The sequence below is a fragment of the Pseudoliparis swirei genome, chromosome 14 (assembly GCF_029220125.1).
Source record: "Pseudoliparis swirei isolate HS2019 ecotype Mariana Trench chromosome 14, NWPU_hadal_v1, whole genome shotgun sequence".
In the NCBI taxonomy this organism is placed as follows: Eukaryota; Metazoa; Chordata; class Actinopteri; order Perciformes; family Liparidae; genus Pseudoliparis; species Pseudoliparis swirei.
The window spans coordinates 4,105,392-4,128,942 of NC_079401.1; the positions used below are offsets into that span (position 1 = coordinate 4,105,392).

At 41.5% G+C, this 23,551-nt stretch overlaps 2 protein-coding genes and 1 long non-coding RNA gene across 8 annotated transcripts; all 3 read right to left on the reverse strand.

The window, feature by feature from the left end:
- Positions 1–4,601: 4,601 nt before the first annotated feature.
- LOC130204312 (uncharacterized) lies at positions 4,602–5,099 on the reverse strand. The gene is made up of 3 exons (XR_008833619.1): positions 5,021–5,099; positions 4,766–4,832; positions 4,602–4,625 (listed from the first exon to the last, which is right to left on the reverse strand). It is a non-coding gene; the product is annotated as an uncharacterized LOC130204312 (long non-coding RNA).
- Positions 5,100–6,959: 1,860 nt separating this feature from the next.
- LOC130204653 (pro-glucagon-like) lies at positions 6,960–10,869 on the reverse strand. The gene is made up of 6 exons (XM_056431530.1): positions 9,729–10,869; positions 9,544–9,650; positions 8,993–9,148; positions 7,984–8,100; positions 7,432–7,575; positions 6,960–7,316 (listed from the first exon to the last, which is right to left on the reverse strand). Exons 2-6 carry the CDS (start codon positions 9,639–9,641, stop codon positions 7,292–7,294), a joined length of 540 nt encoding a protein of 179 aa, XP_056287505.1. The 5' UTR covers positions 9,642–9,650; positions 9,729–10,869; the 3' UTR covers positions 6,960–7,291.
- Positions 10,870–10,932: 63 nt separating this feature from the next.
- Positions 10,933–20,753, reverse strand: LOC130204651 (dipeptidyl peptidase 4-like). Of its 6 annotated transcripts, XM_056431528.1 has the most exons (25): positions 20,149–20,753; positions 19,639–19,731; positions 18,517–18,608; positions 18,334–18,408; positions 18,198–18,250; positions 17,404–17,476; positions 17,085–17,205; positions 16,526–16,680; positions 16,340–16,437; positions 16,127–16,256; positions 15,651–15,689; positions 15,259–15,357; positions 15,064–15,134; positions 14,227–14,280; positions 13,990–14,105; positions 13,791–13,838; positions 13,599–13,697; positions 13,053–13,122; positions 12,763–12,957; positions 12,529–12,583; positions 12,182–12,281; positions 12,045–12,103; positions 11,893–11,965; positions 11,423–11,496; positions 10,933–11,349 (listed from the first exon to the last, which is right to left on the reverse strand). In XM_056431528.1, exons 1-25 carry the CDS (start codon positions 20,333–20,335, stop codon positions 11,257–11,259), a joined length of 2,322 nt encoding a protein of 773 aa, XP_056287503.1. In that variant the 5' UTR covers positions 20,336–20,753; the 3' UTR covers positions 10,933–11,256. The 6 variants fall into 6 exon arrangements, with proteins under 6 accessions (XP_056287503.1, XP_056287501.1, XP_056287500.1 ...); XM_056431526.1 differs by having other exon boundaries at positions 10,933–11,496; positions 12,045–12,281; positions 20,149–20,236; positions 20,333–20,753; XM_056431525.1 differs by having other exon boundaries at positions 10,933–11,496.
- Between the last annotated feature and the right edge of the window lie 2,798 nt (positions 20,754–23,551).

The following is a 23,551-nucleotide window of genomic DNA, read 5'->3' on the forward strand; positions in this document are numbered from 1 at the left end:
TACTATACTATGACTTTTATTTTTGACATATTTCGGCATACTATGACTTTTATTTGTACATATTTCGGCATACTATACTATGACTTGTATTTTTGACATATTTCGCATACTATACTATGACTATATTTTGACATATTTCGGCATACTATACTATGACTTTTATTTTTGACATTTATTTTACATATTTCGGCATACTATACTATGACTTTTATTTTGACATATTTCATACTATACTATGACTTTTTACTATATATGACTTTATTTTTACATATTTTGGCATACTATAGTATGACTTTTATTTTGACATATTTCGCATACTATATACTATGACTTTATTTTGACATATTTATGACTTTTATTTTCACATATTTCGGCATACTATACTATGACTTTTGTTTTGGCATATTTCGGCATACTATACTATGACTTTTATTTTCACATATTCGCATACTATACTATGACTTTTATTTTGACATATTTCTGCATACTATACTATGACTTATTTATTTCGGCATACTATACTATGACTTTTATTTTGACATATTTCGGCATACTATACTATGACTTTTATTTTGACATATTTCGGCATACTATACTATGACTTTTATTTTTGACATATTTCGGCATACTATAGTATGACTTTTATTCTTGACATATTTAGGCATACTGTACTATGACTTTTATTTTTACATATTTCGGCATACTATACTATGACTTTTATTTTGACATATTTGGCATACTATACTATGACTTTATTTTGACATATTTGGCATACTATACTATGACTTTTATTTTGACATATTTCGGCATACTGTACTATGACTTTTATTTTTACATATTTCGGCATACTATGACTTATTTTTGACATATTTCGGCATTCTATACTATGACTTTAATTTTGACATATTTTGGCATACTATACTATGAGTGTTTTCAAAGGAGTGGAGGGGTGGCTTGTGTGGCTTGTAATGTTTACACTGATACTGCTAGGTGTGCAGGTTTGCGGTGAGGTTGAGGACAGTCGGTGAGTTCAGGGTTGTACAGCATGCTCTGGATTCACTACGTAGGTGTGTGTTGTGTCTAGAAAGACTAGACTCTGCTGCTCCTTCTGATTGTTTTGACAATAACTTTGCTAGAGAAGCAAGTGAAGCCATGTTTGTTGTTGTGGGAGTATTCCGCCAGGCCACAATCTGTCCCAATCTCTCACTTCATGGACACTTATCCTCCCTGGACCAAGAAGTGGACGTAACAGTTCCTGAAAAGTAATTTGCATGAAAACACTCAAACAATGACGCGGTTATCAAATATAGTTGGCAAGAAAATGAAATATTGAGCTGCTTTGAGTGAGTGGGGCTTGAGTAATTATTATTTGTATTGTTATTGATTACTTTGTATGTGTATGCGTGCATATAGCAGGCGCGTCTCTAGGATTTGGATATATCCGGGGCTTAGCCAGTGCGAGCGTTGGGGGGGGAGAGTGAGAGTGTGCTCACCTGTGTGCGCGGATGTGTCGGCGCGTATCACGGCAGAGCGATGCGCGTTATGGGAGCGGCGGCGCTGGGTTTAGCCCAGAAGAGTGAAGCAGCGAAATGTGTAGACATAGGAACACTCCCAGACAGCAGCTTGCTGTTACGTGCGCCTGCTGCCAGTCTGACTCCGCTGTTTTGGGTGAATGACGTCACGTGCGACCTGGAGGTGTTAACCACTTGTGTACCAAATCTTTTTTTTTTGTTGGTTGAAAACATTCGGGGCTTTAGCCCCGGGTTTTTTAGCCTAAGGACGCCACTGGCATCATTCCGCAGAAACATTGATTTAAAATGGGGAAATGCTTTTGTCAAATGATTTACTATACGCACAATACTCCACGTGGTTATTTCATGTAGACTTTATGTTGTCTTGTCTCTCGTGCTTTTCCCCTCGGGTCGTTTGTCACTTTTAGAAAAGCCAATAATTGTTTTTAAAGTTGTTCATCGAGACCGAATTCTGCCCACAACTTGTTGAATATGAGGATTTCCTGCTTGGCTTTACTTCACCTCTCTTGTAAATGTAATCTCTTGTGTTTCAGACTGTTACAAAGACGCTTCTTTAAGCTCTGGGAAAAGTGAGATGGGCGTCTAACTTTGTTAAGTTGCAGCCGGTTAAGAATAAACTATAAGGCCAGGTTTGTTGCTTCTACCTATACCTTTTCAGTCTTTCTCTTTTGTATATTATATTGAATAATATTGTATTTGATTGACTGAATAAAATACACAAACAAAATGTTTATCCACATTATACACACTTTAACACAACAAGCTTACAATGAATGTGTTTTAAATGTTTATTTGTTATGACTCCACTAGCAGTGTATCAAATAAACATTAAGGTTATATAGTTAACCTTGAATTGGTATACATTGTTAAATTCTTGCCCTGAAAAAGTTGATAATCTGGAAGATCCATTCCAGGGGTTTGTGGTGGCGGCTTCTGCTGCGGCTCCTCCTCCTCCTCCAGCTGCTGCTCCGGCTCCTCCTCTGGCTCCTCCTCCGGCTCCTCCTCCTCCTGCTCCTGCTGCTGCTCCGGCTCCTCCTCTGGCTCCGGCGGCGGCTCCTCCTCTGGCTCCTCCTCCGGCTCCTCCTCCTCCTCCAGCTGCTGCTCCGGCTCCTCCTCCTGCTGCTCCTGCTGCTGCTGCTGCCTCACCAACGATTGAGCTCTTTTTATACCCCTGGTGACTAATTGGACCGAACCAATACCATATATAGAGGTCAGTTTATCCATCGCAAAATGTACGCTCATATATTTACACGCTTTTACTAACCCCCAAAATATCCATATTAATTTACAGCCACATTTAGACTTCCTATAACTAAAGTAAATTATAAATCCATAGTTCTACTTTAATAAACACAGCAACACATGTCTTCACTTCCCCCTACCGATTCCTTCAGTTGGTATTTCCCAGACCTATAAAGCGGTGGTCACGGACCTTGGGAACTATTTTGGCAGATATCCATGGAGAGAGAAGACCTGTTCCAGAGATCCATGGGAGGAAGACACCTGAACCAGATAAGTAGTTGCAATACACACACACCACACCACACACACTGTATGTCTGCAGCCACATGGGGAAAAAACTTGCATTTTCTAATTCTTGGCATTCCCGTTGGAGTACCCATGGGCTCAGACATACACTCTCCAACCATACATCCATACACAAGTTCCTTTACGCCACCACTCACACACCATCTATATTCTATGTCCCTACATCACAGACGGTGTGCAGCTGTTGGTCTGGAACTCGCCGATGGACGTCGAGCTGACTCAACGTGGCGGTGAGAGGACGGAGGAGTGCGTCGAGACTCTGCGGGACAAAGGTAGCTACTGCAGGATGAATGATGACATAATGTGCCATACGTTTCTTGTTCCATATTATGGCTAATATTCTCACTAACGTTATGGTGCATGTTTATTTGTTCTCTCCCCAGGTGCAGACCAAGGAGGTGGAGCAGCAGCCATCTTTGACTGGAGCCTTTTAATAAATCCTAAACCTTATTTGTCTCACACCCAACCTGGGAACCAGTTTTGTAGCTCAGCCCCACATGTTACGCCTTTCTCAGGTGAGCCTAGAAAAGAGTTAACATTATTTTCCTCTGAAAGAGTAATTTGTATTGGAGTAATATTAAGAACACGCTCACTAATGTTTGTTAAATTAAGTCAAGGTGGACAATGAATGTGCAAAAGCTAATAAAAATAACCTTTTCATGTCATGCAGGCTGTTGGAGTGAAATACAGAGATTGCCAAAAATACCTGTTTGGAGGGCCAAGTTACCTACAAGTCGTTTTTGGAATGTGGTGAGTGGAAAACCTAATGACACACTGAAGATATTAATGATTGCTTAATTTATTAAATGTCTGTTGTTCATATTAAATTTGAAGTGCATTTTTTTTGTTCACAGCTTCCAAGAAGTTCAGCATCCCAACCTTGGACGACACAAAACCTAGGTGTGCCTCGCACAAGGTCCAAATGGTAAGTTTGTTGTTGTCATTCATTTTTGTTTTGCAGCTCTACATAGAAGTCTTGTCGGATGGGACAGTGACATGTCGTCCAGTTTGATCCTGCTGCCGCCACCTCATGAGACCAGGAAAGTGCATCAAGGTAAGGCTGCCACACAGGAAACATCACATTCTTGTCATTTTTTAAAGATGTTTTCTCAAACTTTGTCCTTCTGTCACAGATGGGGACCAGCATCCTGATGGAACCGCAGACAGCCATACCTGATTGCAGTGGGAACTCGGAGGAATGTGATTCACTGTAAAATCTGCATATTTTTGAAATGTTTCATTTGTATGTAATAAAATTCAGTTACTTTTGAACTCCAAGTCTCAATTTAATGCATTTCATCTTTTGTACACAACACACCTCAATAAGCTTCTCATAAAGCATTAAAAAAAAAAGTTTGACTTAGTTTTTGCTGTCATCAGCAAAAAGAGCGTGACAGTTGCCTTCGACCTTGTTATGAAATGAGACTCCTAATCTCTCACCTGCCCAAAAAAAAAGACAACTTTATTCACTATCCATTTATACTTTACAAATTACTTGGAACTCATCTCCATCAGCAAGCTGCACACCATCTGTGATCCAGGTACCTAGAAAATAAATAGTGTTAGTAAAAACACACTTAGGGAAAAGATATACAGCAGACTTACTGTTAACCAGGACCACCAACTTGTGGCTGTAACAGCTCCACTTTAAGGATTGTGACTACATAAAACATATTGCAACTTACCTGGTCCAGGGAAGTGTAAATTAATACATGGGGTTGAATGTAACAACGCACTCCCACTCTTTAGATCCTGCAGACAAATAAAGGTTTAAAAAAAACCTTGGAAATATAGACAGTAGTTGCAGCGGAGTCTCGACGCGACTCTTACAACCGCACATAGTGGGCCATTGCTAATGGCAATTAGCCTTCTGCTAATAAACAGAAAATGCAGGGATTGTGGCTGCAGACATACAGTGTGTGTATATTGCAACAACTTACCTGTTACAGGTGTCTTCCTCCCAGGGCTCTCTGGAACAGGTCTCCTCTCCCCAGGGTGATCTGGCAAATGACTTCCCAGCATCCATGACCACCGCTTTATAGGTCTGGGAAATACCAACTGAAGGAATCGGTAGGGGGAAGTGAAGCCATGTATTGCTGTGTTTATTAAAGTAAAACTATGGATATATAACTTACTTCAGTGATAGGAAGTCTAAATGTGGCTGTAAATTAATATAGATATTTTGGGGGTTAGTAAAAGCGTGTAAATATATTAGCGTACATTTTGCGATAGATAAACTCACCTCTATAGATGGTATTGGTCCAGTCCAATTAGTCACCAGGGGTATAAAAAGAGCTCAATCATTGGTAGTGGAGGAACATAAAGGAAATTATAATACAGCTCGATTAAAATCAAGCACTCCGATTGGTTGAGTGTTAGTCACTTGAAATCAAAGGATATCAGGTGTCTTGTCGCAGTACTCTTTAATAAACAACCACAGTTAAGTGTTACAATTAGTTCATCATTTGAAACAGAGGATTTTCATTGTGTTAGTGTTGCGGCCCATCGAGCGCCGTGATATCTCCGGAGCGTTGGATGCTTTCTAAAATAGAGTACGTATAAAGCCTTATAGAAAACATAATCAAAAAAACATTTCCTCTTGACTTAAGTATGCCAAAGGAGAGCGTTGTTCTGAGATCAACTCTCCGGGACGGAAACGCGGCTACGTACGCAAACTCAACACACGGGAAATCAAAACATGCACAACAGTTAAGCTGAACATAGTTCAGAGTATTGGATGTGTCATAAGCACAATGCCATGAAGAGGCATTCCTTTGGGCTCAGGGGCCGGAGAGGAGGTTCCCACTCGGTGGCCATTTTGAACTCGCCACACTTTGGTCGGGCTCTACCCGAAGGACAACTCAAAGATAAAAGTGCAACCTACAAGTGGAAACCTTTTCTTTTTTTTAGATATTTGTCCTTAAAATAGAAACTTCCCACATGTGTCTGGAAAGAAGAGAGCAGATTAGCCATGTAAACATCCTGCTACAAGTCAGCAGTTGTAGAAGCTATTGTGGATCATTTCTGCTTCGATGAAAACCTCATCTTGTTGTAAAAGGCCAAAAGTGGCTTCATACATTTATCAAAATACTCCAGGTAGAGTGTTACACTTTTAAAATGGCCACAATGGTTTTTAAGACTGACCCAAATGTTTAAAAAAACGTGACTTTTGAAACATGGTTGGGGTCTGTCCACTCAAGTCATGATTCAACAGAAACAATAGATTAGCTATTGATCACATCTCTATTATTTCAAGCATAAAGTTGTATGACATATTTTGGCATACTATACTATGACTTTTATTTTGACGTGGTACTTTATTGATCCCTGTACTGTCCACAGGGAGGTCATGATGAGCAGAGAGATTTTTCTTTTTCTCAAGGCGAAATTCAACAAGTTCAACAAATCTGTCTTTCTAGAATATTCTGCATATATTTGTGGTGTAAATGTAGCCCCTCCCATCAGACCTTGCACCAATCAGATCAGCTGTTGGAGTCAGTGACCAGAACCTCCTGCTTCCCACACATGTTGTGTTCTTTTTCCGGTATTCCTCTTGACCAAGCTCCTACCCAAAGAATCCGGCACACGCTGTTCTCCTGTTGGGTCACGATGACCAAGCATCATACGAAGTTACATCGTTATTTCTGCTGGCTAACTCTAAGGAGCTCAAACTAAGTTATATGATTTTCTCCAACAATATCCACTGTGACGTCGCAAAACACAATTTAAGGTACATAAACAAATGATGCTAATTTCAACTAAATGTCTAATAGAATAAAATGTAAAGCGATGACATTTTGGACGTGGATGTAAACTGAAGTGAATATTGACTTAATGCGTTGCACTATATTATAATGTATCAACAAATAAACACAAACGCACGATCACAAACTTTATTTTGCAGAGCGGATTAATAATATGCAATGAGAATCAACGACGCTACTCGTGTTTTTCCTATAGGCCTACCTGAGATTTCACTTTTTTGTTTTATGTGTTCTTAAAAATATAGAAAAAAAAGTGCCCCCTCGATTCTTTTTTTGCGTGGACGTTTTTCTTCTTTTATTTTGTATCTTTGCATCATGAACCGCTGAGTAAAAAAAAAAGACTTACAAATTTAAATATCGTGCTGACGTCACAACATGCAAAGCGGTATGGCTTTTCTATTCCTCCTGTTTCTGGCTTCCGTGCACAGCGGGGAGTCCTCCAGGGTCTCATTGCTCCGCCCCTCTTTTCTTTCTGCAAAAGAGAAAAAACAAACACAATCACTGCCAGGCTTTTTTTTTTGTCGTTTAGCATTTCTCGCAATTATCGGATCAGCCGTGCGACTGTTTTTTATTTTGATTGTGCGTACCTCTCCCCTGGCGGCCTGGAGGTCATGACCCAGAGTAAATACTGCTTGGCGGCCATGGAGTCCAGCACCTTGTTCACATCGCTGGTGAAGCTCCCATCTACATGCCTCCTGCTGACTGCCTCGCCCCGCCTGTCGCTTTCAGATCTGAGTACATAGGCACACAATGTAAACACTGACCCATACGGGTCAGCGTGGAAACCCCCCGCTCAAATCCAGCTGCTATATTAGGCCCAATGGCGGCGTTTCCATGGGGAAACGTGTCTGAAAGCGACTTCATTGAGTTGATCGTCCCGTGATTCTTTTCTGTACGTGTAAAATCAAAAATAATTGTACACAATCGTCACATATCAATCAACGCAGTGCAAGAAGTTCAGGTGATTTATTTGAGCACAAGGAACATGAAGGGTGTGGGAGAACGAAGGAAGGGGAAAGGAGGAGTCGATTAGCTCCTTTGTCTCTGTCGTCCAGGTGGAATCAGACACGGGCCGGTATGTGTTTGTTGGTGCTATAGGAGGAGGAGGAAGAGGAGGAGGCGAGGGACGGTCAGCCTACTCTCTTCGGACTTTTCCGGACTTGAGCTTGGCGACAAACTCCTTGATGGCCTTGTCCTTGAGGTACGAGCTCACGTCGCTGGTGAAGGTCCCGTCCGCATGGCGCTTCTCTTCAGCACTGCGGACGCAAAGATTCAGGATTCAAGAGAGTTTTTGTTGGAAATGTAGCGCAGGGCTCAGAGTCAACAGTTTAGAAAAAAAATATATAAAAGAAAAGCCGATACAGAAAGTTTACCGACAAGTACAAGACACAAGAAGAAAGGCGAGGTGTTTAAATTCTTGCACTATGTTGATTGTTGTTGTTTTGTTTGTCTGTCTAATGGACACACCAGCTACACACCAGCTACACATCAGCTACACACCAGCTACACACCAGCTACACACCAGCTGCCATGTCAAATTCTTTGTGTGTCTAACACACGTAGCAAATACATCTTTCTGATTCTGAAATGTTTGACAACTTATAATTTACCAATACTTTAAGTTTGAAAAAGCTTTTCCTTCCAGAAGCTGACGTGATAACTGGATCAGGGGAGGACCCGCCCCGCGTCATCGAGTGGTGGAAAGTAACTCAGTACATTTACTCAAGTACATTAATTAGTACAATTTGGAGATATTTGACTGAAATACATAAATGTTACGCTACTTTAATCCACACGACTCTTTCCAGGGATATATTGTACTTCTTACTACAATACATTCATCTTCCACCCCTACTGTTTCCGATTTAAAATAATAAGAATGCATTAAAAAAATATTGATGTATATAGCTAGGGGTCAAAAAAATAAATAGAAAAAATTAATATATACATAAAAGCTCTCTCGCTCTCTCTCTCTCTCTCTATATATATATATATCTATATCTAAATATACACACACGCTTATGGAGTATTTTTTACATTATTGTTAAGTGGCCGTAGCCCCCTGAGCTCCTATCAGTGTTTCGTTGGCTTAACAAAACTCATTGTTATCTCAACTTCTCGTGATGACCTCTCTCATCCCGCACTGACCCGCTCCTCTTGTTGTTCATCAGCCAGGTGACGAAGTCCTGCGCCTTCCTGTCCTCCAGGTACCTGCTGTAGTCGTTGGAGAAGGTCCCCTCCGAGTGCCTCTTGGCGGCCGACAGCGCCCTCAGCTCGCCCGCTAACGTGTCGTCTGCCTCCGGGCTGCGGAGCGAGAGCCCACTTTGAGTTCAACATGACCAGCACATACAAATAAATAGGCTTTCAATCTCACCGTGCACATATTCGGGGGAAAGAAATGCAGCATCTGCATCTTCCGAACATATTTTCACCATAAAGCAGTATCAATTTCATCATTTTTTTGCTTTCCTATAATTAATGAAAATAAATATCTCCATTTACTGCACCATAATTATATATGCCTAATATTCTCTTGGGGTATATTGAGCATGGCTATCCCCATCACTTTGGGACTTCATTAAATCCCCAAAATAAAACCCACTATTTTAATCGTGATTGAGTCAGATTCAAACACTGGTTCTGCAGTCTGAAGGAGGACGCTTTCAACTTAAAGACGGGTCCAAACATGAGTTCTGTACCGGGAGCTGTCGTCTGCGTCCTGCAGAGGAACCTGCCAGCTGCTCTGGACCAAGACGAGGACCAGAAGGAGAGCAGCCGGGGAGTGGATGCTTCTCATGGTTACAACCTACACACACACACACACAAGGGTTTGACTACTGGATCATGAAGTGGTTTCACCAATGCAACAAAACCCCCGACTCACCTTTTCTTCTCTCTTTCCAAAGAACGGTGCTGCTGGTAGTTCCTCTGCTGGCTCCTGGTGTCTCTCTCTCGCCGCCCTCTCTCACTTTGTGCTCTTATATACCGTCACGGGATGGAAGGAGGACGGCTCTGCTCGGGCGGGCCAACTCTGGCCCCTCTCCGCCAACCGGTCCACCTGTTACTCTCGACCCATTAGACACACGGGCCCCGAATCAACAAGCGCAGCGTTTGCTCAGAGAGGAAAGCCGGCGGCGGTCATGCGTGACGCCAGCTGCTACTTAGGTGTCAAGATCAAACACGCGCGGCTCACGCTGTCCGGCGGAGAGTATCGGGGGAAGAGGCCTTAATGTGCGACTGTGTCATCACGACGGGGAGCGATACGTGTGCATCGGGAAGGTGAGTCAGTATTTGTGGGTTCTTTCCGATCCAATTTAATTCTTCATCAGTCATCTCCCATTTAACAAGGGTTTGACAAAGAGTGGCGCTCTATAAAACACACATGTTCCCGTATTTGATGTAAGATGATGTCACATGGGCCGCAGTACATTTTAATTTGTTGGAATATATTTTTTTCAATTATTATTTAAAAAAAGTCCAACGGTTCAAAAGTTGTGATAAATACAATAAAGACTACTTCAGTCGACTGTCAGAAATTAAACTGATTTCTCTTTTGTCTGACAGGATATGTTATTTCCCTCAAAACTAAAGGCTTTTGCACATCAAGCCTTTATTTAATTTGAAATGCTCCTACTTTTAAAACGACCTCAAGTTGTGTCAATCAAGTTTACACGCAGGTTTTTTTGTAAAAAGAAAAATTCTTTAAGCGTCTTTGTGTATTTAGAAAAGCGCCAAATAAGTTTTAATTATTATAATAAATTATTATTATTATTCGAGCCACCGTACATGTCGACACGCGGAACAACTCAGTTATATACAGCAGAGTGGGGAACTGGGAGGAATGGGCTGCGGTTTATTTTGTATTTATTTATTAAGTAGATGTTTAAAACCAGTTGTGATGCAACTTCATGGATGCCAATCGCCATTAGAAACCAATGAAGAAGAGATGCATGATTTAAAGATGGATGCGAGAGGCCATTACACAACATCTCGGATGAAAAGTTCTGAACGCAAAACTAAAATATTAGACAAAGAAAATGTTGTTTTTGTCTAAATGATGATGAATAAAATATTTCAGACAAAAAGAGTTCTCATTATTTAATTCTTTATTATTTTATAAAACAATCGGACAATCACATACGTTTGGTAAAACTGTATAAAAGTATGGTTTCTGTGTATAACTTAATCCAATAGTCCCACTGTACACTCCAGTAGTACAAGTATACTTTCATTATCATGTCTCTGTTGTTTCCCCGTCGTTAGGAGCATTTTTTTTTAAGACAAAACAATTTCGTGAATATATTATGACATGTACCATTTTTTACTTTTCAGGCGTTTGTAGCATTAATAATCAAGGCTGCATTTAAAACTAAAGATTGTATCCACAATTTTTGAAAGCGATGCAGTGGAGCTCATGCAAAGCACCTCTGGAGGAAGTGGCTCATGTGTGTGTAGACGTGTTTGTAGGCCGAGCCGCCCAGCCCGTGGTCCTTGTCCGTGTACCACTGAAAGAAGAGCGCAGAACGCAACGTGTTCGTGAAATGACACCGAGCCGTTTGCTTCCCCCAGATGACTCACCATCGCCTCAAAGTCCACCTGCTGCTCCACCAGAGCTTCAGAGATCTCGGCCGCCTGCTGGAAATGAACATTGTCTAGACAACACAAGCACAAAGCGTAATGATTAACGAGGCTTCCCACGCAACCGGCCCGTTTGGGTCCAGAAAGGTCACAGGGGTCACCGCGGACTCGGCGTCATTGGCCAGAGGGCGGTCGTCACGGAGGGAGAGTTTGATCTGAAGGTGGCGCTAGACTAGAAGGTCAACAAAATCCCAACAAACACTCCCTGAACACCACGAGGGATCTATTCCAGATTCCTGATTCCTGCTATTAAATTATTGAAGTTAAGGGGGCATTCTTTGCCTCTCCTCGTGACATCAGGGGTAAAATTATATTTCTTAGCGGAAGTTTTGCCCTTTGTGTATTTCTGACGCTGGTGTAACACAGACATTAAATTGTGAATAAATAAACAGCCGCCCTGCATAACTCACCGTCGGCTGTTCCATGAACCAGGAGATACTGCACTGAATGGAAATTCTTGGCCCTGGCAGTCACCGTGGAGTTCTGCACAGTCAGATTTATGGTTATTGATAACCAATAAACATCAGCGTGACACAGTCAGATATGAGAGGGAGGAACTCACGCTGTAGCCCAGATTGTTCTCTGAGGGCTGCATCATGTAGCGCTCTGTGTAGATGGAATCTGGAATAACCAGAGATGCAGATATTGTGTGTAAACGTGAGTGTGTGAGGAGGAGGAGGTAAACGTGAAGACGCTTACCGTAATATTCCCATTTGGACACGGGAGCGACCGCCATTCCACATTTGAAAACTCCACTTCCAGATCCCAACGCCATCGATGCCACGTACCCACCGTAAGACTGCGGGGGGGAAACGGCTCATAGCTGGAGCTCATCCCTTCAAAGCCCTCTTTATTATCAATGTGTTCATATTTCTAGTCATTGTGATTTTTATTATTTCTTTCAGACGTGTAACACAGCTGGATATTCACACACATGCATAGACACATCCTCATGCACACACACACACACTGTACATCAATAGATACCCAAAATAAATACAAAAGAAGATTTAAATGTTATTATATTTAATTTTTTTAGAACTTACCCAGCCCCAAATTGCAACTTTGTCTTTGTCAATGTAGCCCAGTTTGATGAATTCCCTAAAAAGACAACAATTGACGACGATGTCAACGGGCCTTCTGATCGTCCCCGTCGCTCCGTGATGCTCATGATAATTTGTGTGTGTGTGTGTGAATCCAGTTCTATCGAGCTCTGCTGGGAGACGGCGGGCGACGCTGTTTGTTCGAGCGCGGGGACGCGGTGACCTCGCCTTCCTTACCTGACGGCTGTTATCTGATCTTCCACCTCGTGGGTTCCCAGACCTTTGTAGATGGCGTGCATTAACTTGTCGCCTTGGTAACCGCTTCCTCTTCCGTCGAAGCTGGCGACGATGACTTTCTCGGTGCTGGCCAGGTAGGTGGACCAGCCCACCCGGTAGATGAAGTCGACTTTTTGACTGCAGGGACCGGCGTACCTGGAGGGTTGGGCAACGTTCAGCGTCAGTTTATGAAATCTCTTTTCAAAAGCATTTATTATTAAATGTGGTTTTTTGGGGGGATGTATTCTTACACATCTAGTAGTAAAGGGTACTTCTTGGATTCGTCAAAACCTGGAGGCAAAAGCATCTGGTACCAGAGATCTGTTGAAAAGTATAGAAAGGTGTCATTAAACATTGATGGTGGATTCAAAACTGGTGGAAAATACAACTTTATAAAGAAAGAGTGACAAAGCAGCATTGATATTGAGTCCATAATTGGAAATAAATCTTCTTTTAATCCTATTTTACGTACTCTTTTTTTTATTATTTGTCATCTTCCATATGTATACGTTTCAATCACACTTATGACCCTCAAAAGATGTTTTACAAATAATCCTTTTTAAAACCAAAAATTTACCATTAATCCATTTTAATGTTGTCCCATAATTGGACGACAATAGAAAGAAATCTTCATTTAATCCCTTTTTTATAGCAGATTTTATTTCCACATTTTGTGAATATCGCATATTTTGCGTTCTTGCCGTGGGTTAGAAGAAAATATATTTATTTTTAACGGAAACAAAATCTGCCCATCGGCATCACTCCGTGTAATTCATATTTCGTGATGGTTCACTTACTGAATCCTCCCAGCGGGATGTAGTGGCGGCGGACAGATGGCATCTGGATGTCAGATATTAGGCTGCTGAATACTTTATTTTCCTCCAAAACAATGTGCTCTACAATTAAAAACAGAAAAATCACGCTCATTAAAATAACATCGTATCCTCCTCGATATTATTTCAGATTTTATTTCAAATTTTCTGGATCACCTTTATCAATTCTGGTATCCATGAAAGAATAGAAAGGAATGCCGGGACCTTTGAGAAAAAGATGATACGCTATTAATGTATAGAAAGTATTCTGCATACGTATTACAAATAATAATCTCCCTCTATATCATTAATATTTCCCTCTTTGTAATTTTAAATAAGAAAGGGATTGTAAAAATAATACAAAAGTATAACGGACCGCTGCAGCTGAGGCGGTAGAAGGAGGCGTTGTGGCTGAAGTAGGCCGAATTGTACTGACAGTCCTCTCTGCGTAACGCACAGGTCAGACACTTGTTTGGGTCTTGTGTGGTCCACCTGTCACACACACACACACACACACACACACGCAAGTAAGTCAGCAGAAATCCCTTGTATCAAAAAATGATGTCCTCAAACAACTAGCAAACATATAAACCAGTCAAATAAAGATCCTGACCTGTAAACATTCCTCCCTCCTGGCCGGCCACCATCCTGGTTACTTGAATAATATCTGAGGAATGATTGTTATGGACAAGAACGATTAGATGACGATTTCCCCTTAAACTGTGACAACGACATCGTTTGCAAATTATAGTAAATTACACACATTTACATATTATCCAGGAGCATTTGAACAGAAATTGGGGGCACTTTTTGAAACTTGTGAAATAACATTTAACCTTTGTTCAAAAATAATCAATATAATTATTTAGGCTTACTGTGTATGAGCAATTGTCATAGAATGTCAATAATAACACTATTGGGCAATAATGAGACTATTAGGCAATAATAAGACTATTAGGCAGTAGTTTACAGATTCAAAGTGTTTTCTTAGATTTGTTTACAAAAAATAAACAAAATCAACAATCATATTCATTGTATTCTTATTTCTTCGTGGTTATTTATTGCAATTAATTTTTTTTAACAACTATTACAAAATATAACTTATTTCTTTGTTTTTTTATAATAAAAAATTATATTTATAGATTTTGTTGTTGTGTTCCTACCTAGTATAGGAAGTACAGATAGGACACACAACAAAGAACAAAAACCAAACAACAAGAAATTATCATAATTATTAGAGAACATTATGGGGCATTTGCTGCTCCTCTCTCGTGATATGAGGATATTATATTTCTTAGGCTAATTACACACATCCCCAATCTGACAGAATGTTCACAGAACACAAGGAGCTGAACATTCATGCAGTTTGGAGATATCACCATGGTTTCTCCCAAGAGAGAAACGGTCTCGCGCGGGCATCAGGCCGTATGCAGACGCCGCCGCCACTTACACACTATCTGCCGTCACCTTCAGAATGTCAATGATTTCCCATTTCCCCGAGGTGAGCGCTGTGGCTACTTCCTGCATGAGGAGTCAGAGCAGAACACGCTGCAGGTAAACAACCAACACTGTGCAATACGGGGGAAGTGGCGCAATTCTCAAAAAGAGGAGCAATTTGCCGACTAAAGTAAATCATTCAACCTACCCCGACCACGTGATGGAGGTGCTTGTACCCGTCGGTGTTGCTCATCACAAGGTAGTAGCTGTTCTTGTCCACGTCGAACACCGGTTCTGATGGAGAGAACTAGAAAGAACAAGTGTATCGCCATGTGTCCTCTGACTTCTCTACCCGGCTGCCCACTCCTTCCCACTGGGATGTGAATGGGGACTATTTTCAGCGGCGGAATAATCTGCATTTCGTGCTTTAGTGAGTATTTAGGTAAACAGGGGGTGAATGTGAGATGAGTAAAAAAACAACTACAGTGTGTGTGTGTGTGTTCATGGTAAGGTTGTGGACTACTATGGAGCTCCATGGCACTGGGATAGAAGACATATTGGGCTTTAATACACTAAAGAATTTCTTTTGCCTGGACGTACCCGTCCAATCCAACCCGTGGGGCTCTTCATCTTCAGATGCTGTAAAAAAGAAATACAATTAGTTTTTATAACTGCACTAATCACATTTGATAAACCTTTTGGTTAACGCGGCACATCTCCAAGTGGCAGAGGAATGAGCAATAATGTCTTTGTGGTTCAGATGAGGGGCGTCAAACTCATCATGGCTGCCCTCTTAAAGGGCCGGAAACACTTTATAAACTCCTCTCTTTGCATTTGATTATTGTTTATTTGAGTGTAGAAATATTGTGCATAAGAAAATGTCTCTAATATTACAACATTAATCTATTTGATTTGAAACCTTCAAAATAAAAGCACGGGAAATCTTTCTTCAATTTCTTTAAGAAAAGGTGATCACACGTCAGTCAAGCCATCAGGGGCCACATAAAATGATGCGACGGGCCGGTGTCTGTAGAAAATGTAGAATAATACTAATACTTGTTGATGACATGTTTTACCTCACCAGGAACCCAGCTGGTTCCACTAAAAGTGTAGATCTGAAGGAGGAGGTGGTTCTGGACTCTCTTCAGCCATTGGACAGCTAGACTTTCATCTGTTGCCCAAGTAACGGTCGCCAAGTAGTGCTCACTATGGGGCGCAAAGAAATACCTTCTTTGCGTTTCTGATTTACTTCCCTGTAATAATACTAATAATAGAGGTTGATTCATTACCTTGAGCCAAAGGGTTCTGGGATAGCGACCTCCGAGACGTCCGTTGTGTTATCAGCGTCCACAACAAACAGCTTCACGGTCGGGTTGGGAGTTCCAGGCTGCACACGAGTGTAGGACACACGCGTTAGGGTTAGTTAAATGGAGACAACGATCCCAGTACGAGCTCGTTAGCGTCACACGGCCCACCTTTGGGTATCGAATGGAGACGGTGCTGGGGTACTGGTTCTCGCCGTACCACGAGTACTCTATGTTGTGGACGTCGGTGTCGTTGGTCTCAACGTAAGCCACGTACTTCCCTCCAGGCGACCACCAGAGGCCCTGATTGGATGAGAACATCTCCTCTGTAGGGGGGGGGGAGTGTGAAGCTGTTTAGGACAACCACGGCGTGGTGGCTGGGGCGTGGTTAGGCTCAGCTGCAGGGGGGAGTGGGGGAGGAACAGGTGCCGGGAAGAGGCCTAATTGGCCTCATCCATCACTCATCTACCACATCCATCCACCTCATCCATCACTCATCCACCTCATCCATCACTCATCCACCTCATCCATCACTCATCTACCTCATCCATCACTATAGTAGATATAGTTGATTTAGACTCCGTCTACACCTGATATATTAAAATTAAATCTGTATCAGCCAAAACCTGTGGATCAGATGTCATTATCCAGGTACAGGTGCGAGGTGAATACTCATGGAAATGGAGCCGTGGAGTGTTGACATGAATTCACTACATAATGTGCCACTTACCCTCATACACCCAGTCCGGGATACCATTCAAAATCAGATTCTCCACGCCATTGAAAGTGACTTGCTTTGATGGCAGCCTGGGGCCGGTCTTTATATACACATTATTTTTCCATACATAGGCCTTAAAATACAATAAAACACAAATACCAGAGATTAGAAAAGAACTGCCTGGTTATTTGACAACAAACCCATTTGAACCCTTCATGCTGTGCTCAAGGGTTAGGGAGCGGTCACTCGCCTCCTCCATCACGACCTTCAAAGCAGAGCTGTCTGTCAAAGTTATGCACATAACAGCAATCATTGATGTGTCCGAGCTCACCAGCTTGTTCCCCTCGGGAGCCCAGGAAAAGTACTGGGTTTCTTCAGGAATGTCAGCGGGTTGAAGGAATTGTCTGTAAAAAAAAGAGGAAAATATTTCTCAATTAATAGTAAGACGTAACATTATTTTAATTTGTTTATTTTATACTTTATATTTTATTTGGGTATTTTGACAGAAATACAACCTTCAAAGGTAAGAATGCATAATAGTAAAAACATGAAAATAAATAAAAATAAACAATGAACCATGCATCTGGCCAAGGAGGGCCACAAGGAAACACATCCACAAAAATGTTAAAGCAGGAAAATAATCATAAATTAAAAAGTTTAAAATTAAAACAACCATGCAACACTTCACCAACGTTGTCAGTCAATCATAAATTCGGTCCAACAAATAGTACAAAATATATTCAAATAGTTCTATTCACAGGGTTTCTTTAACTTAGTTTTAAACTTATAAATATGGGTTGCATCTTGGTGAAACATACACTTCTCTATTTATGTAGCATTATTTTTATTTCAGAAGAAATATTCTAAAATAATCTACTTTGCGTGGATGCTTTTCACTGACATGCATTGTATTATATATATATACATATATATTCTTTTTACTGACATGCATTGTATTTTATATCTATATGTTTTCCACTGACATGCATTGTATTTTATATATATATATGTTTTCCACTGACATGCATTGTATTATTATAAGTTATTGAATGTAACATAGCCACAGGAAGCCAAATCATTATTGTGGATGTAGAAATAAAAAAATCATAGTTTTAAGGTACTTACTTCAATTTGAGGTCATAGAGTGAGTATGTAGCTGTGAATGAATGCCGCCACCGCTAACGGGACACACAGATAACAGCACTGTATGGTGAACAGTTTAAATAGGAGTTAAATGTCTGTGAATAAAAGCTTATTGTACCTTGGTACGATTGCTCATGAATGCCACATATGCGCGGTCAGCGGACAGCTGGTAGTCATAAGCGCCTTTTTCGCTCTGTATGGGGAAAAAATAAAAATGAGACTCGTGACCTCACAGAAAAGACGTCCGTTTCAAATGGTTCTGAAGTTTTCACGCCAATGAAGCGCACAGAGGACGACTTACAAACTCTTCTTTGCTCAAGAGCTTCAATGACGCTCCTGTGACCACATCCTGGAGGAAGACTGACCCCTCGGATTTATTCAGATACTCGTAATCTGTGATAAAATTGCATAATTGATTTTAAAACGGAGGACAAGCGTGCACATCCCAAAATACATCAGCTAGAAAGTTACGTCTATGAGTTCCGTTTATGTCAATGAGTTGAGAAGGAAAGCACTTTCCCTTGTGAGCGCATACTTTTAGTGCATGTTGGAGTGCGTGAGCGTGCTCAACTGGCGAGCTCATAGCGGTCTGACAGACTGAATCCGGTTCCCCTGGTCCAGCCCCTAGAGATGCCGTTACAGACCTTCTTTTTGCTTTTCTCGCCTCGTTGCTGGGGGACATCTGAGGATTCATTGAGCTCCTTTCTCCTCTTCTCTCTCTCTTCTGTATGAATGCATGTCCCATCAATGCACATTACTAACCGTCTCCCCGGAGTCTTTTTCCACAGGTTTCTATAGATTGTGGCTGTGTCTGGAGCCGGTCCTGCCTCCTGGGTCCTGGGTCCTTTCTCCTGGGCCCTTTCTCCTGGGTCTTGCCTCATGCCATAGCCCTGCTGATGCCCCTACTCTCTGTCTCCTTCTATTTACATGGATCGTGGTCCTACCCGACACCGACAGCTATTATCATCATTATGATTCGTTGCTTTGCTATTGCCAATCCTGCTTTTGTAATCATTATCATTCTTCTATTTCCACTGTTGTTGCTACTTTTGGTAGTTGCAACTTGTTCATCTACCCGTTAAAGTTTTTTTAGGGGGAGTTTTTCCTGCTCCGGTGTGAGGTCCTGGGACGGGGATGTCATGTGTACAGATTGTAAAGCCTAAATTTGTAATTTGTGAATGTGTGCGTTACAAATAAACCGAATTGAGTGCTATATAAATGTCCATTACCACTTCCCATAAAGTCATGAGGCATTCATTCCCACACACATCAATGAGGTGAATTAGTAACTAGAATAAATGTATGATTTGTGGCTGATAACAAAGCATCATCTGTGACACATTTACAGGTTGGAAGCCATATGGCTGTTATCAGTGTGCCGTCTGCACTTTATCATTACTTTCCACAGGTGTAATCGACCCACCTGAGATCCACTTCATGCTGACAGACTTTGGCTTCAGTGAGCTGTTGAAGGCGTCCTCCAGGGTAAACGATCTTGTGTTTCTCTTCTCCCCCTCTGAAAACAACAACACATTGACATGAAGGTCACAGGTTACAGATATCAGACACACACAAAAACACATATAACGGACCTTAATCATAAAAGAAAGCAAGTGGCTGGAAATGACAGGAGACATACCTGTGTGTGCTGAGTGAGAATACAACTATTTAAAGGCACTCACGTGTTGAATAAGATAAACTAAATTGCAGCCCCCCCCCCCCCCCTTTGTGACGTAACACCAGGATGTGGGGTCTTATTCTTAGGGATACATTGCTCGTTGGCTGATGTAGAAGGGGTGCCGTTTAAAACAGATCGTGCGTAATGACGCACGTGGAGTGCGACTGATCGACGTGCCACAACAACGAACAACAAAAACAAAAGCACGCGCTAGCGCCAAACACGTGACTCATTGAAAGAGCAGAAAAGACTGACCTTTCAAGAATATCGACATGGGTACCGCGATCAGAGTGACGACCGCTCCAAGCCCGACCACTCCGAGGATCACCTTGGCGATGGAAACCTGCGCACAGTGGAGCGGACCGCACACCTCAGAAATGCTCCCCTGCCCTGCACATGAAACACCTGATATGTGAGTATTAACACAAAAACAACAAACCATGGTTTTCCGCGCTGTGGTGAAAGCGTGCGACCGAGATCACCGTCTGAATCCCAAGCCAATCGGGCACGCGCGCGCGGAGGCTGTACTTTTGAGTTATGCGACTCGCTGGCTTTTTGCTCGTTAAATATTATCTCACCCGAAGTTTCAAAGGTGGGGACAATAAATGCGCAGCGCGGTCAAGTGGGCCAGATGTTCATGCCGCTGGTGTTTGAGGAAGTTGTTGTGTTATGGACTGTCAGGGGACGACAGATGCAAACGAGCTGTGGAGCGACAATCTGGTTCAGTGCGTCATGGTGACATGTATGTTGTAACTGTACATGGTTCATTTTAAATAAAGATAATTAAAAAAATTAGAGAAAGAAAAATAAGTTAGCAGCTGCTTATAGGTCCACTATTCCAGGGGTGTGGCCAGTTATTCATCTTGTAAACTGAAGTTCAAATGAGTTGCTTTTTTTGTGTGGTTCAAATGCAACATTCCGACGTTTAAAAACAAAACAAATGCATTGTTCTTGTCCAAGAATGACTTCCTCTTCTGAGTAAATAGCTTGGATTGGTTGCACATGTTAGCGGATCATAGTAAAGTATGAAACCGGATGTATGGCAGCGTGATGATAATCCAGCTGGTCACCAAAGGAAAACTAAAGGACTTGATGACTATGCAGAGTATCAGGGATGCCTTTGCCAGGGTTAAACAGAGTTGTATAAAGTAATATAATACTATACAAAAAATGGTATTATCAGGATCAATGAAGGGCATTCAGTGGGCATTGAGATCTATTCCAGAATTATTTTTTTCTAATAAAGTTGGACATTTTAAAAAGGTGAATGTGAATATTTTTAGACACTTTAATTTTACTTTTTTTTAAAGCAGCAAAACAAAATCATAAAATACAAATATCAATCGTCGGGTAGAAATGCTGATTGAATGTACATATACATTCATGGTCCCCAGAGGACAAACCATCACACTGACCTTTTCATTACATTCGTAAATTTGAGTTAACTGTCAATTAACAATTAACAAATGCCATGAAGCCACTATTTATAGCACCATACTTTAAATCTGTCCATAATTTAGATTTTTGATGCAACACTAATGACACTCATCAGCATCAGCTGTCCTTTGAGCCTCGTGCTAATTTGATGCTAAGCTAACATGCTAAACTGATATCGTGGACGTGGTAAAACAGTATTGTTTGTGCTATGTTGACGGCATGACCCGCTACTCTGCCTCTGATTGGCTTACCCAGATATGATCACTGCTCATTTAAATGCATGAATAAATACTGGAATACATGCCTAAACCCAATCAACCAGTTGCAGCCAATCAGAGGCGGTTGAGGGTGTCTCTCTCTTGCCTTTGCAAAGCCCTTGTCCACTAGTGTCTCAGACCCCGTTTACACGATGGGAAAACGCATATATTTTCATGCGTTTTGGCCTTTCATTTACACAAAAACGGAGGTTTTATCACGGAAAACGATCATTTCTAAAAAAACTCCGGCCAAAGTGGAGATTTCTGAAAACTCCATTTTTGTGTTTGCGTGTGAACTAAGTCAAACAGAGTTTTAGGTTGTCAAACGTCACAGTATGCGACTACAAATGCTTCACGTCATGTGAGCGTCCTGTTTACAGTTAGTTTGCTTAGGTGCGCCCGAGTTATTTCCTCCTTGACATGAGGATACTCCTCGGAGGTCTCGGACGGGTACTGTTCTAAGAACAATGCCAACATATCCCTATATTTAGTTTGGCATGATTCCCAATCCACATTATCGAGTGCTTTATTTGCCTTATAATCTAAGGCGACTCGAAGCAGCAGCTCCACTTCGCTGTCTGTCCATACAAATGAACCTCGCGCCATATTTACTCTCTAAAGGAAAAGGAAGTTGATCGTGTTTTTCGTAGTTGTTGTTGGTTTTGAGAATTCTGATTGGTTTGCATGTCTTTATCCTTCTCGTTACACTGCCGACTACAGGTTTGGCATAGTTATGATGGCGCCCGGGGGCGTATTTATGCGGGTTCATATAAACAGAAACTTTTTTGAAAACGACCTTGTGTGTACGACGTTATTTTTGAAGACGGAGAGGCAGAAATATTCGTTTCTGTAAATACCCGGCTATGTGTAAATGTGGCCTCAGTTGACTTCACATGCCCGTTGGATCACTGATAACAGCTGTACAGGCTAATAAACCCACTGCCATAAATGTCATTCGCCATATTTACATCTTCATTAATACCCTTCCTGTTTGGGTCTAGTTCCCTTCGGAGCAGCGTGAGAACTATGTCACCGTGAAAACTCAAACGACGGTATTTTATCAGAACAATAGGATATTCAAACACGGCGGCATCGTGCGCGCTTTGGTTCGGTGAGGGGGCTAAAAATAAAGTCAGTGGAAGTTTCCCATTTTGCACACGCGGCATACAGAACGTGCTGGCCAGCCAGTCAATGCTAAAAGCCCGTTAAAAGCTTAACAAATATAAAGCTGTGCCTTTATGGGGAATAAACATCATATCGTGCACCTGTCCCATCACTCCGGACATCCTCAGCAAACAAATAGACAGTGGCTGTCTTCCCTAATGCAGCACGGCTTGTTTGAAGAGCATTGCTTCATAGATGCCTTCCATTTATTTACCCGACACTAAGCCCAGCTAAAACCGTTTATAGGTGTCACTCTGAACTCATGTGGGCTTATTGGATGGATTTAGTGTTGGTGTGTGGAGACGAAGAGCAGAGAGAGGAAAACGGGAAGCAGAGATGGAGGAAGTTGTGATTTACCGGCCATTTAAATGTCTCTAGTCGCTTCTTAGAAGGTTATTTCATGTATATTCAATCTGAAATGTGAGGTTATTTCTTTATTTTTGTCACAAACAATAAACATGCCAAAACATGTATAAGTTTGACACCTTATCAACAAACCAAAAGGATACATTTTTAAATTTACAGATGCTGACAAGAAAAACGGCCTCAAACTATCAAATATTATCGAGTATTTGGATTAATGAGTTTGCAAGTTGAAAGTTACTTCAAATGTCTGACCAACATTGCACATCTCAAAGATCTTGAGATATATATATATATAAAAGTCAAAACTCATGATTACCCTCGACAAAACTACAACTGATTTACCACCATTGACTGTCTTTTTTCTTTTTTTTGAAGGGAAAGGATTCCGGACGAGCCCCCAATTGTGTTACGTCCCCTTTTGGTCTAAGGGATAA